The following is a 15,274-nucleotide window of genomic DNA, read 5'->3' on the forward strand; positions in this document are numbered from 1 at the left end:
GCTATGTATATTTCAAGTCACTTTGAGACTAGCAACTTTTCATATCCGCTAAGGTTCAGCGAGGAACAAACCACATTTACAGTCAAATGATTCCTATTGAACGTCTAATTCGTTTTGAAGGAATCGCTTAAGTTTTTTATGGCTTCGACTCTGTTTTTGTAATTTTTAATAAAATGTTGATTTTCTTTTCTATATTTCAAAAATTTTTTTGTACTCCTATGCCAGTCTCGTTGACTAAAATTGAATTAGGGTCCCTTATAAACAGCAACTAAACCTATCCAGTGCTTTGAGTGGACAGCTAATGGCTGTTAAAACTTCAAAATCAATTTTTCAATTTTAATTATTAACCGATCTGAAACTTATATTTGTCTAACTTTAACCTAGTCTCAATAATGACAGGAGCACTTTCTTTTCTACTGCAATCAAAATTAAGTTGGTTATCGGTTTTATCTTCAAACTATTGATTTTATGACTTCGATGCCACGAGTTCTCATATTTTAAATTGTTTTGGATAATTATTTATGTTTTTGGTTCCTTTTGAAATCTTATCATATTATCCTTCTATTGACAGTTCTCATTGGCTAGAAGGAGTTCGATTGACCCTACATAAAATTTTAGTCGCATTTTTCTAATGTATGTTTTATTTTTGCCTGTATTTGTTGTCGTTTTCATAGTCATAAGACTTATTATGATGACTTGATGCTGACCTAGGAATGACAGATATCCTTGCCGTCCCATCGCGGAAAAACGCATATTTACAGCGTTGAATTTCATGGCTATTGAATTTCATGGCTTTGAAAATACTGGTTTTCTCAAAAATTTTTGTTGTTTTAATATATTTGTTTAGTTGTTCTTTCCAGTCATTTTGTTACCAAAAACAATCGCATTGCTGTTAAAAAAATTAAATGAAATTACAAAATTTTGTTACTGAACAGTTCATTTTTAATGACTTTGACTGTTTTCTCTCATTTTTTGATATTTTGCAGTTTTTGCCTGGTTTTTTTTTTGTAGTCGTAAATTTTGTCGTGAATAAAGTGCTGAGAGTTCTCATAAGCTGCTTTTTGATGATTCAGTTAACTTATTCAATGCAGTCAGTCAATATATAGCTGAAAGTCTCTGATGGTTTTTTCATTTTTTTTAAAAACTTCGTTTTTGTTCTTTTTGTCGACTTGTAACTTATTCTCATCATCGAGAGGTCTCATCTGCTTTCTTGTAATTCAAAATGTTTACGTGATTATTTATCTTGTGTCGTAACTGTTGTTTTGTTTGTTGGACAATATGCGTTTTCATAAATATTTTGTGAGTGGTCAATATTTGAGTTTCTTTTTGTTTTCTTTTAGCAAGTTCGCGTAATAACATATCCCAATGATTTTCAAATGAGGCTCAGGTGAACATATTTAACCTTGCAGTATAAATTTTACTGAGTTAGCATAATTAAGAGTTGAAATAAAAAACTTAATATTCAGATAATGTTCAAAGAGCAGCTAATGAGTTAATTATCTAAATAATTTGTGTTATCGCAAATTGTTTGTATATATTTTTTTAGTTATTCTGCACATTTAGTCCTTTTCTATGGCTTAGTCTAACCAAAGACAGGTGATATTGGTTTCCTAATGACGTTTTAGGAAATTTATCTAGATTTTATGTTAAAAGCTACTGGTTTTTATTTAAGACGTTTGAAGTCTTATATAAAATGTTGATTTATTTTTAGAGTTTCGCCTCATTATTTCTTCTTTTTCGTCGTCTTGTTACCTAGTCTCATTAAAGAAAAGTTCTATCTGCTTTGTAGATAAGAGAAACTAAATTTGCGTTGTTAGGGTTTTGTGTCATTGTTATTTGACGTTGTTACTAGGTGCTTTTAAATTTAGATGTTGGGTTTTTGCCGTAAAAATTGTTTTGTATTTTTGCTTGCTTTGTTTGTTTTTCTTCTCGTAGTTTTATTAATGGTAGATCTCGTGAGCGTTCTAATGAGAAATGATATGCAATTCAATTAGTTATTTTGGGTGTAACGATTTCTTTACACTCAAACTTCTATCTCTTAATTTGGTTGACAATCAAGTCAAAAATGTAGATGCTCGGGTCGGAACATCATGTGCGAGCGCACATCAACGAGCCGTCTTGTTAAGCCTCAATTTTGCAAGGGTTGCATGCACTGTTCTGTTCGTCAAAATGCATAGCTTTAATGTAGAAATTTTAAAGAATTAATTTTATGGTTTTTAAAGATTTACTAGAAACGTTGACTCAAGGCGATCATGTAGGTCTTCTATTACAACTTGCCCAGTGTAAAATAGAAATTACTTTCACTCTTGCATAAATAAAAGGACTTTATTAATTGCTCTCAAACGAAGTTTGTAGCAATTATATTAGTCCTGTCGGTCTTTTTTAATGCGATTTTTCGCTTGACCGATTTTTCGTCTGACGCTTTTGACTTTTCGTTCTCAAAAACGGGATAAACAGGTAGCGCCCAGCGGGCATTAAGTTCTCTTAGAGCCTTTCAGCTCTGTTTCAGCTCAAACTGTTTTGGAGACTTATACTTATACTTATGGTGTGAAGGGTGGTTCGTAGAGGTTGAGACCCCCCTCCCCCTGTTGAACCCCACCCCCACTATTACCTCCACCCCCCACCGCGCTGTTGAACCCCAACCCAGTGTTGCCCCCCCCGTGGCTAGCTACTGACGAAGCTAACCGCTCGCCGGTCGTTTGAGAGCAATTCGCCCGACGTTAGTCGGTTATGTTTTTCAATTTAGACTTTTAATAGGGCTGAGTAGCAGTTTTGTTTAATGAGGATCAAATTAGTGGAATATAACGTTCGTAATAAACTTTAACTTCAGATCAATTTTTCACAATAAAAGGAAATGTAGCACATAGGCATGTTTTATTTGGTCCTTGTAATGTAATCTACAATTTTCCGCGACATTCCATTTCTTGGTTGATTGGTTGCTTATTCTCTCTGTATTTCCAGTTGGCCTCGCAGTTGTGTTTGGCTTTCTGTCTTGGACTGTCTGGTTCCTCACCTCCTCCTACATAGTGACCCTTGACGAGACTTATGGCTTCTTCCAGAACCTCACTCCCTCCCCCTACTTCTGGCTCACAGTCATACTGGCTACAATTGTTGCTCTCTACAGGGATATTGCCTACAAATGGTTACTATATGTACTTCTAGCATGTTGACTATTGGCTTGCCAACTCTTGTGAATGGTAACTTCTATTAGCAAAAATAGAACCCGCCTATTGATTGAAAACGGGTCCTATGACAACCACATTATGTTCGAAATAGTTTGGAGGCTTCCATTTATGAAGAGCTCGATTGTCTCTAAAGCTTGCAATGATCGTTGCACAATTGACTGTATATCCTAAAGTTATATTTAGTGCAAATGGGAGCCGTGGGAAAATTTTTTGTATCTATCGTTTTTTACGAGCCTTTTGTCCGATGAAACGCGATGTTAGGTGATATTGAAGGTTGACTATTGGTGATTTTTTATTTTAGCCTTAAAATCCACTTCTACCCTTCACTGGAGGACTGCGTGAGAAGAGGAATCTCTCCCAGACACTGCAGACGATTTCTGGGAGGCAGTAAACATGATCCTCCCTTGAATTTTACTGCAATCGAGCAACAAAATGGCTTTGATGCCACTCCCAACACCGTCTCAACAAACAACTCACAGTAAGTGCTGACTAAATCGACCTGTCTCGAATTGTTTTTGATCAAAATCATTTTTGAGTTTTCAATCCAAGGTCCTTAACGGAGGAAAAATAACAATCCCGTCTAGGGTCTAGCTAGACTTTAAAAAATACTAGAGTTTTAAATAGCCTATGCTAACTTAAAATGCTAAAAGATTTTAAAAGCTTTGATAACTCTGTGTCAACGTGGAGCGTTCAGCTGTGCTTATTGGTCTCTCTCAAACAGGCCGCAGAAAATCTATTAGCTTAGGAAATGATTGCATTCACTCCTCAGATATAGCTCAAAGTGACAAGATGAGTGCCATTGCTTTTCAAAACTCCTACATTAATGGTTTAAGATCCAAACTGTCAAATTGTTATCTTGTGGTACTGTGCGGATAACACTGATTTGATAAAGAAGATATTGAATTAGAGAAAAACTTGGATTCCTGATTCTTGTTCGCCATTTGGTAAATAACTAACATTCTATGCGTCCAAAACTGATTTTATCCTCTTTTAAATGTGTCCATAGTCTGTAAAGCACTGAATTTACATGCAATTATCTTAGTAGTTTGGCGTGTTATGAAGCCATATTTTGAGGCAATTAATTTGTAGCTATTTAATTGTTTGACAGTTAGATGTAAGTGGTCAGGAACCTAAAATTTTGTTGCCTGTTTTGAGCACGTTTTTCTTTTTAGCTACTTATTTTTTAGTCCAATTTAATGATTTGAGCGCTTGATGAACTTATTCTAGTAACCTACGGAAGTTTGAATTTTTTTGAAAGTAGAATACTAGAGTTTTACATAGCCTATGCTAACTTAAAATGCTAAAAGATTTTAAAAGCTTTGATAACTCTGTGTCGACGCGGAGCGATCAGCTGTGCTTATTGGTCTCTCCCAAACAGGCCGCAGAAAATCTATTAGCTTAGGAAATGATTGCATTCACTCCTCAGATATAGCACAAAGTGACAAGATGAGTGCCATTGCTTTTCAAAACTCCTACATTATTGATCTAAGATCCAAACTATCAAATTGTTATCTTGTGGTACTGTGCAGATAACACTGCTTTGATAAAGGGAGATATTGAGTTAGAGGAAAACTTGAATTCCTGATTTTTGTTCGCCATTTGGTAAATAACTAACATTCTGCTTCCAAAACTGAATTTATTATCCTCTTTTAAATGTGTCCATAGCCTTTCAAGCACTGAATTTACATGGAATTATTTTAGTACTTGTTGTGTTGTGAAGCCATATTTTGAGTCAATTAATTTTCAGTAAAATTTTATTGCCTGTTTTGAGCACTTTTTTCTTTTTAGCTACTTATTTATTAGTCCAACTTGATGGTTTGAGCGCTTGATGAATTTTTTCTGTTAACCTATGGAAGTTTGAAATTTTATGAAAGTAAAATACTAGAGTCTTAATTAGCCTATGCTAACTTAAAATGCTAAAAGATTTTGAAAGCTTTGATTACTCTTTGTCAACGTGGAGCGTTCAGCTGTGCTTATTGGTCTCTCTCAAACAGGCCGCAGAAAATCTATTAGCTTAGGAAATGATTGCATTCACTCCTCAGATATAGCACAAAGTGACAAGAAGAGTGCCGTTGTTTTTCAAAACTCCTACACTAATTGTTATCTTGTGGTGCTGTGCGGATAACACTGCTTTGAGATAGGGAGATATTGCATTAGAGAAAAACGAAATTCTGATTCTTCTTCGCCATTTGGTAACTAACTAACATTCTGCTTCCAAAACTGAATTTATCATCTTTTAAATGTGTCCATAGTCTGTAAAGCACTGAATTTACATGTTAGTACTTTGGCTTTTTATGAAGACATTTTGAATCAAATAATTTGTAGCTATTTAATTGTTTGACGGTTAGATTTAAGTCGTCAGGAACTTGAAATTTTGCCCGTTTCGAGCACGTTTTTCTTTTCAGCTACTTATTTATTAGTCCAAGTTAATGGTTTGAGCGCTTGATGAATTTTTTCTATTAACCTATGGAAGTTCGAAATTTTATGAAAGTAAAATACTAGAGTCTTAAATAGCCTATGCTAACTTAAAATGCTAAAAGATTTTGAAAGCTTTGATTACTCTGTGTCAACGTGGAGCGATCAGCTTTGCTTATTGGCTGTCTCTCAAACAGGCCGCAGGAAATCTATTAGCTTATGAAATGATTGCATTCACTCCTCAAATATAGCTTAAAGTGACAAGATGAGTGCCGTTGCTTTTCAAAACTCCTACACTAATTGTTATCTTGTGGTACTGTGCGGATAACACTGCTTTGAGACAGGGATATATTGCATTAGAGAAAAACTTGAAATCCTGATTCTTGTTCGCCATTTGGTAACTAACTAACATTCTGCTTCCAAAACTGAATTTATCATCTTTTAAATGTGTCCATAGTCTGTAAAGCACTGAATTTACATGTTAGTACTTTGGCTTGTTATGAAGACATATTGTGAATCAAATAATTTGTAGCTATTTAATTGTTTAACGGTTAGATATAAGTGGTCAGGAACTTGAAATTTTTTTGCCTGTTTCGAGCACGTTTTTCTTTTTAGCTACTTATTGATTAGTCCAATTTAATGATTTGAGTGCTTGATGAACTTTTTCTAGTAACCTAAGGAGTTTTGAAATTTTATGAAAGTTTTGACCGGTTTTTTTTGGCAAAGATGTTGTTTCAGCAGATAATCAAGTAAAATTTGAGTTAACGAGTTCAATAACGAAAGAAGTATGAAATGCATCTTCATTGGTTTTTCCGGTGAGCATATCTTCTCTTGTTGTTGTTTGAGTACATTTTCAAGCGTAATTTGACACCTATTCTAGCAGTATAATTAAAAACCAAATACTTTTTTGTTAGTTAGTAATTAATAGCTGGCTCAGCTTCTCAGCAGGCTATTTTAGCGCTCCTTTTTGCAAAGAATTTGAATTGAAAAGAATTTGGTTACAAAGAATTTGAATTGTATTGGGCAGCTATCTTTTTTACGCCGGAAGACGTGTATTGGTTTTCTTAAGGTTTTTTTTACCGGAAGTACTATTCATTCAGACGGTGTTTTGACCTTAAAGCGAAAGAGTAAAATTGCTGTGTGAACCATTTTTTTCTGAGCGAGAGAATTTCTTGAACCTACGCTTCGTTTTGTAAATGACTTATTGACTTTGAAAAATGTTTTTGAGAGACCGAGGCATATAGATGAACATGTTTAGCCGTTTTTTGTGCATTTGCCTGATTTTTATTACTCTTAGCTTGGTTTTTCCTCTTCTGATTGATGCGCAACTTTCTGAAATTGATACCACAAAGTTTTGCAGAGCATAATAATTCTTTTCAAGCGTCAAATGGGCACCTATTTCAACTTTAAAGTTTTGAATATTTTCCCTTCATTTCCTTTTTTTATCTGTGAGGAAATTTTTCTTAAAAAATCAGTGTATATGGCAACGTTGGTTTGGCAATTCGTGCATTGAACAACTCTTTTGAACGTGAAATCTCTTTTGTTTTATAAACTTTTACACATACCAATCCGTTTTTTGCAATTTTTGTCCAATATATCTTTGTTTTTTTTTTGGTTTAAATTCGTAGAGATATTCTTTCTGAATTTCTTTTGAATTTTACTGCAATCCAGCAACAAAATGGCTTTGATGCCACTCCCAACACCGTCTCAACAAACAACTCACAGTAAGTGCTGACTAAATCGACCTGTCTCGAATTGTTTTTGATCAAAATCATTTTTGAGTTTTCAATCCAAGGTCCTTAACGGAGGAAAAATAACAATCCCGTCTAGGGTCTAGCTAGACTTTAAAAAATACTAGAGTTTTAAATAGCCTATGCTAACTTAAAATGCTAAAAGATTTTAAAAGCTTTGATAACTCTGTGTCAACGTGGAGCGTTCAGCTGTGCTTATTGGTCTCTCTCAAACAGGCCGCAGAAAATCTATTAGCTTAGGAAATGATTGCATTCACTCCTCAGATATAGCTCAAAGTGACAAGATGAGTGCCATTGCTTTTCAAAACTCCTACATTAATGGTTTAAGATCCAAACTGTCAAATTGTTATCTTGTGGTACTGTGCGGATAACACTGATTTGATAAAGAAGATATTGAATTAGAGAAAAACTTGGATTCCTGATTCTTGTTCGCCATTTGGTAAATAACTAACATTCTATGCGTCCAAAACTGATTTTATCCTCTTTTAAATGTGTCCATAGTCTGTAAAGCACTGAATTTACATGCAATTATCTTAGTAGTTTGGCGTGTTATGAAGCCATATTTTGAGGCAATTAATTTGTAGCTATTTAATTGTTTGACAGTTAGATGTAAGTGGTCAGGAACCTAAAATTTTGTTGCCTGTTTTGAGCACGTTTTTCTTTTTAGCTACTTATTTTTTAGTCCAATTTAATGATTTGAGCGCTTGATGAACTTATTCTAGTAACCTACGGAAGTTTGAATTTTTTTGAAAGTAGAATACTAGAGTTTTACATAGCCTATGCTAACTTAAAATGCTAAAAGATTTTAAAAGCTTTGATAACTCTGTGTCGACGCGGAGCGATCAGCTGTGCTTATTGGTCTCTCCCAAACAGGCCGCAGAAAATCTATTAGCTTAGGAAATGATTGCATTCACTCCTCAGATATAGCACAAAGTGACAAGATGAGTGCCATTGCTTTTCAAAACTCCTACATTATTGATCTAAGATCCAAACTATCAAATTGTTATCTTGTGGTACTGTGCAGATAACACTGCTTTGATAAAGGGAGATATTGAGTTAGAGGAAAACTTGAATTCCTGATTTTTGTTCGCCATTTGGTAAATAACTAACATTCTGCTTCCAAAACTGAATTTATTATCCTCTTTTAAATGTGTCCATAGCCTTTCAAGCACTGAATTTACATGGAATTATTTTAGTACTTGTTGTGTTGTGAAGCCATATTTTGAGTCAATTAATTTTCAGTAAAATTTTATTGCCTGTTTTGAGCACTTTTTTCTTTTTAGCTACTTATTTATTAGTCCAACTTGATGGTTTGAGCGCTTGATGAATTTTTTCTGTTAACCTATGGAAGTTTGAAATTTTATGAAAGTAAAATACTAGAGTCTTAATTAGCCTATGCTAACTTAAAATGCTAAAAGATTTTGAAAGCTTTGATTACTCTTTGTCAACGTGGAGCGTTCAGCTGTGCTTATTGGTCTCTCTCAAACAGGCCGCAGGAAATCGATTAGCTTAGGAAAAGATTGCATTCACTCCTCAAATATAGCACAAAGTGACAAGATGAGTGCCGTTGCTTTTCAAAACTCCTACACTAATTGTTATCTTGTGGTACTGTGCAGATAACACTGCTTTGAGATAGGGAGATATTGCATTAGAGAAAAACTTGAAATCCTGATTCTTGTTCGCCATTTGGTATCTAACTAACATTCTGCTTCCAAAACTGAATTTATCATCTTTTAAATGTGTCCATAGTCTGTAAAGCACTGAATTTAAATGTTAGTACTTTGGCTTGTTATGAAGACATATTTTGAATCAAATAATTTGTAGCTATTTAATTGTTTAACGGTTAGATTTAAGTGGTCAGGAACTTGAAATTTTTTTGCCTGTTTCGAGCACGTTTTTCTTTTTAGCTACTTATTTATTAGTCCAACTTAATGGTTTGAGCGCTTGATGAATTTTTTCTATTAACCTATGGAAGTTCGAAATTTTATAAAAGTAAAATACTAGAGTCTTAAATAGCCTATGCTAACTTAAAATGCTAAAAGATTTTGAAAGCTTCGATTACTCTGTGTCAACGTGGAGCGATCAGCTTTGCTTATTGGCTGTCTCTCAAACAGGCCGCAGGAAATCTATTAGCTTATGAAATGATTGCATTCACTCCTCAAATATAGCTTAAAGTGACAAGATGAGTGCCGTTGCTTTTCAAAACTCTTACACTAAGTGTTATCTTGTGGTACTGTGCGGATAACACTGCTTTGAGATAGGGAGATATTGCATTAGAGAAAAACTTGAAATCCTGATTCTTGTTCGCCATTTGGTAACTAACTAACATTCTGCTTCCAAAACTGAATTTATCATCTTTTAAATGTGTCCATAGTCTGTAAATTACTGAATTTACATGTTAGTACTTTGGCTTGTTATGAAGACATATTGGAATCAAATAATTTGTAGCTATTTAATTGTTTAACGGTTAGATTTTAGTGGTCAGGAACTTGAATTTTTTTGCCTGTTTCGAGCACGTTTTTCTTTTTAGCTACTTATTGATTAGTCCAATTTAATGATTTGAGCGCTTGATGAACTTATTCTAGTAACCTAAGGAGTTTTGAAATTTTATGAAAGTGTTGAGCGGATTTTTTTTGGCAAAGATGTTGTTTCAGCAGATAATCAAGTAAAATTTGAGTTAGCGAGTTCAATAACGAAAGAAGTATGAACTGCATCTTCATTGGTTTTTCCGGTGAGCATATCTTCTCTTGTTGTTGTTTGAGTACATTTACAATCGTAATTTGACACCTATTCTAGCAGTATAATTAAATACCAAATACTTTTTTGTTAGTTAGTAATTAATAGCTGGCTCAGCTTCTCAGCAGGCTATTTTGGCGCTCCTTTCTGCAAAGAATTTGAATTGAAAAGAATTTGATTACAAAGAATTTGAATTGTATTGGGCAGCTATCTTTTTTACGGCTCGAAGACGTGTATTGGTTTTCTGAAGGTTTTTGTTACCGGAAGTACTATTCGTTCAGACGGTGTTTTGACCTTAAAGCGAAAGAGTAAAATTGCTGTGTGAACCATTTTTTTCTGAGCGAGAGAATTTTTTGAACCTACGCTTCGTTTTGTAAATGACTTATTGACTTTGAAAAATGTATGAGAGACCGACGAATATAGATGACCATGTTTAGCCGTTTTTTGTGCATTTGCCCGATTTTTATTACATTTAGCTTGGTTTTTTGCTTTTCTGATTGATGCGCAACTTTCTGAAATTGATACCACAAAATTTTGCAGAGCATAATAATTCTTTTCAAGTGTCAAATGGGCACCTATTTCAACTTTAAAGTTTTGAATATTTTCCCTTCATTTCCTTTTTTTGTCTGTGAGGAATTTTTTCTTAAAATCAGTGTATATGGCAACGTTGGTTTGGCAATTCGTGCATTGAACAACTCTTTTGAACGTGAAGTCTCTTTTGTTTTATAAACTTTTACACATACCAATCCGTTTTTTGCAATTTTTGTCCAATATTTCTTTGTTTTTTTTTGGTTTAAATTCGTAGAGATATTCTTTCTGAATTTCTTTTGAATTTTACTGCAATCCAGCAACAAAATGGCTTTGATGCCACTCCCAACACCGTCTCAACAAACAACTCACAGTAAGTGCTGACTAAATCGACCTGTCTCGAATTGTTTTTGATCAAAATCATTTTTGAGTTTTCAATCCAAGGTTCTTAACGGAGGAAAAATAACAATCCCGTCTAGGGTCTAGCTAGACTTTAAAAAATACTAGAGTTTTAAATAGCCTATGCTAACTTAAAGTGCTAAAAGATTTTAAAAGCTTTGATTACTCTGTGTCAACGTGGAGCGATCAGCTGTGCTTGTTGGCTGTCTCTCAAACAGGCCGCAGGAAATCGATTGGCTTAGAAAATGATTGCATTCACTCCTCAATTATAGCACAAAGTGACAAGATGAGTGCCATTGCTTTTAAAACTCCTACATTAATGATTTAAGATCCAAACTATCAAATTGTTATCTTGTGGTACTGTGCAGATAACACTGCTTTGATAAATGGAGATATTGAATTAGAGGAAAACTTGAATTCCTGATTCTTGTTCGCCATTTGGTAAATAACTGACATTCTGCTTCCATAACTGAATTTTTTATCCTCTTTTAAATGTGTCCATAGTCTGTAAAGCACTGAATTTACATGGAATTATCTTAGTACTTGGCGTGTTATGAAGCCATATTTTGAGTCAATTAATTTTTAGTAAAATTTTATTGCCTGTTTTGAGCACTTTTTTCTTTTTAGCTACTTATTTATTAGTCCAACCTTATGGCTTGAGCGCTTGATGAATTTTTTCTTTTAACCTATGGAAGTTTGAAATTTTATGAAATCTTGATTCTTGTTCGCCATTTGGTAACTAACTAACATTCTGCTTCCAAAATTGAATTTATCATCTTTTAAATGTGTCCATAGTCTGTAAAGCACTGAATTTACATGTTAGTACTTTGGCTTGTTATGAAGACATATTTTGAATCAAATAATTTGTAGCTATTTAATTTTTTAACGGTTAGATTTAAGTGGTCAGGAACTTGAAATTTTTTTGCCTGTTTCGCGCACGTTTTTCTTTTTAGCTACTTATTTATTAGTCCAATTTAATGATTTGAGCGCTTGATGAACTGATTCTAGTAACCTAAGGAGTTTTGAAATTTTATGAAAGTTTTGAGCGGATTTTTTTTGGCAAAGATGTTGTTTCAGCAGATAATCAAGTAAAATTTGAGTTAACGAGTTCAATAACGAAAGAAGTATGAAATGCATCTTCATTGGTTTTTCCGGTGAGCATATCTTCTCGTGCTGTTGTTTGAGTACAATTACAAGCGTAATTTGACACCTATTCTAGCAGTATAATTAAATACCAAATACTTTTTTGTTAGTTAGTAATTAATAGCTGGCTCAGCTTCTCAGCAGGCTATTTTAGCGCTCCTTTGCAAAGAATTTGAATTGAAAAGAATTTGATTACAAAGAATTTGAATTGTATTGGGCAGCTATCTTTTTTACGGCTCGAAGACGTGTATTGGTTTTCTTAAGGTTTTTTTTACCGGAAGTACTATTCGTTCAGACGGTGTTTTGACCTTAAAGCGAAAGAGTAAAATTGCTGTGTGAACCATTTTTTTCTGAGCGAGAGAAGTTTTTTGAACCTACGCTTCGTTTTGTAAATGACTTATTGACTTTGAAAAATGTTTTTGAGAGACCGACGCATATAGATGACCATGTTTAGCCGTTTTTTGTGCATTTGCCCGATTTTTATTACTTTTAGCTTGGTTTTTTGCTTTTCTGATTGATGCGAAACTTTCTGAAATTGATAACACAAAGTTTTGCAGAGCATAATTCTTTTCAAGCGTCAAATGGGCACCTATTTCAACTTTAAAGTTTTGAATATTTTCCCTTCATTTCCTTTTTTTATCTGTGAGGGAATTTTTCTTAAAAAATCGTTGTATATGGCAACGTTGGTTTGGCAGTTCGTGCATTGAACAACTCTTTTGAACGTGAAGTCTCTTTTGTTTTATAAACTTTTACACATACCAATCCGTTTTTTTGCAATTTTTGTCCAATATTTCTTTGTTTTTTTTGGTTTAAATTCGTAGAGATATTCTTTCTGTGCTCAGCCAGTGGTTTAATTTTGTGTTATTAGAAACTCTTTCATTTTTTGACGTTCAACATTTGAAATTCAATAAAATTTTTTCAATTACAATCTTCATCCATTTTTTAAATTTTAATATTCTGACCACATAATTTAATTTCTCTAATCTTTAATTTTTTCCATTTTTTTGTTTAGTTGTTTAGACAGAGCGATGACTGTATGATGTTTTTAGGTCATGATCGCTAAATATGTGTACCTATTTTTTAATCGATGTGGAGTATTTTAAACAGGATGAAAAAGTCAATGCTTAATGTGAAAAACTAAGTAATTAGGTCGAAGAGCAGCAAGAAGAGAGATCAATTTTTCTGTTCATGTTCTTTTTATAGAACGAGAAAAGTAAGCGTGAAAAAATTATTGCTAAACGAGTGAAATTTTTGACCATGTGCGGATTTTTAACAGCACTTTAGCTTTAACTCCAGTTTTCTTTGTTTCAAAAGTGTTTCTCACAATTTTCTAAATTAGTTATTGTTTGTTTAAAAACAGTTTTGACTTCTGAAGCAAATAATACTCTTTTCAGTTTTATTGCAATTTTGCCTGGTTTTTTTTTCTAGCATTTTGTGTATTCTGCTTTTTTTCTGAAAGCAGTTGCAGAGTTGTGTGGTTGGAATCAGCTGTTGTAGCAATTTTAGTGGTCCTTTGTTTTTACTCATTATTATCAAATGTTTTTGTCAAGAAAATTTGCTAAATTCGAGCAGGTTTTGTCGAGTTTTGTATGTATTTCATGGTTTTTGCCTATTTCTTCTGATCTTAAGATTTTCGCTGCAATTTTTCTCGGTTAATTCCTAATTAAGAGTTATTCTATAAGTGTCGCTACTATGAATTGACACGTCAAGTCTAGACATGGCCTTCTTGAACAAAAATTAATTACTCAAATTTCATTTCAATTTTTTTATCTTGGCAGTTTCCGGTAGCCGTTTGATACTTCTCTAAGTTTTTGCGGAATAGTTTCTGGAAAAGTTTCTTCCGTTTGTCCCCCCCCCCCCCCCCAGCTTGAGTTAGAGTTTTAAATAGCGTATGCTAGCCTCTTTAACTATTAGCTAGCCTCTTTAACTTTAGCTAGCCTGTTTTAAATATCCTATGCTAACTTAAAATGCTAAAAGATTTTAAAAGCTTTGATTACTCTGTGTCAACGTGGAGCGATCAGCTGTGCTTAATGGCTGTCTCTCAAACAGGCTGCAGGAAATTATTAGATTAGGAAATGATTGCTTTCACTTCTCGAATATAGCACAAAGTGACAAGATGAGTGTCATTGGCTTTCAAAACTCGTACATTAATGATCTGAGATTCGAACTAACAAATTGTTGTCTCGTGGTACTGTGCGGATAACACTGCTTTGATAAAGGGAGATATTGAATTAGAAAAAATTGAAGTCCCGATTCTTGTTCGCCATTTGGTAACTAACTAACATTCTATGCTGGCAAAACTGAATTTATCATCCTCTCTTAAATGTGTCCATAGTCTGTAAAGCACTGAATATACATGGAATTTTCTTAGTACTTTGGCGTGTTATGGAGCCTTTTTTGAGGTAATTAATTTGTAGCTATTTAGTTATTTAACAGTTAGATTTAAGTGGTCAGGAAATTTTATTGCCTGTTTTGAACACGTTTTTCGTTTTAGCTACTTAATTATTAGCGCAACTTGATGATTTGTGCGCTTGATAAATTCGTTCTAGTAAACTAAGGAAATCTGATGTTTTATGAGAGTTTTGACTGGATTTTTTAGCAAAGATATTTCAGCAGGGAATCAAGTAAATTTTGAATTAGTGAGTTCAATAACGAAAGGAGTATGAACTGTATCCTCGTTGGTTTTTCCGGTGAGCTATATTCCTGAGATCAGTGCCTTGGACAGTAATGATACTTAATTATTTGATTATCTCTCTAATTGTTTGGTTTCGACGTCTCTTGATATTGTTTGGGTACATATACAAACGAAATTTGACACCTACTTTAGCAGTATAATTACATCCCCAAATACTTTTTTTCGTTAGTTTGTAATTAATAGCTGGCTCAGCTTCTCAGCAGGCTATTTTAGAGCTCCTTTTTGCAAAGAATTTGAGTTGAAAAGAATTTGATTACAAAGAATTTGAATTGTATTGGGCAGCTATCTTTTTTACGGCTCGAAGACGTGTACTGGTTTTCTTAAGGTTTTTTTTACCGGAAGTTCATTCGTTCAGACACTGTTTTGGCCTTAAAGCGAGATAGTAAAATTGTTGAGTGAACCAATATTTTCTGAGCGAGAGA

At 33.8% G+C, this 15,274-nt stretch overlaps 1 protein-coding gene across 5 annotated transcripts in view; it reads left to right on the forward strand.

The window, feature by feature from the left end:
* LOC142354248 (putative phospholipid-transporting ATPase IA) overlaps positions 1 to 15,274 on the forward strand; it is a 112,728-nt gene that overhangs the window by 82,058 nt on the left and 15,396 nt on the right. For all 5 annotated transcript variants that reach the window (XM_075406504.1, XM_075406501.1, XM_075406502.1 and 2 more), the window contains 2 exons: positions 2,962 to 3,142; positions 3,487 to 3,663. In XM_075406504.1, coding sequence (XP_075262619.1) covers positions 2,962 to 3,142; positions 3,487 to 3,663 — 358 coding nt within the window. The remainder of the gene's footprint in view (positions 1 to 2,961; positions 3,143 to 3,486; positions 3,664 to 15,274) is intronic.

This window comes from Convolutriloba macropyga, chromosome 15 (assembly GCF_964194025.1).
Source record: "Convolutriloba macropyga chromosome 15, txConMacr16.3, whole genome shotgun sequence".
NCBI classification, from domain to species: Eukaryota; Metazoa; Xenacoelomorpha; order Acoela; family Convolutidae; genus Convolutriloba; species Convolutriloba macropyga.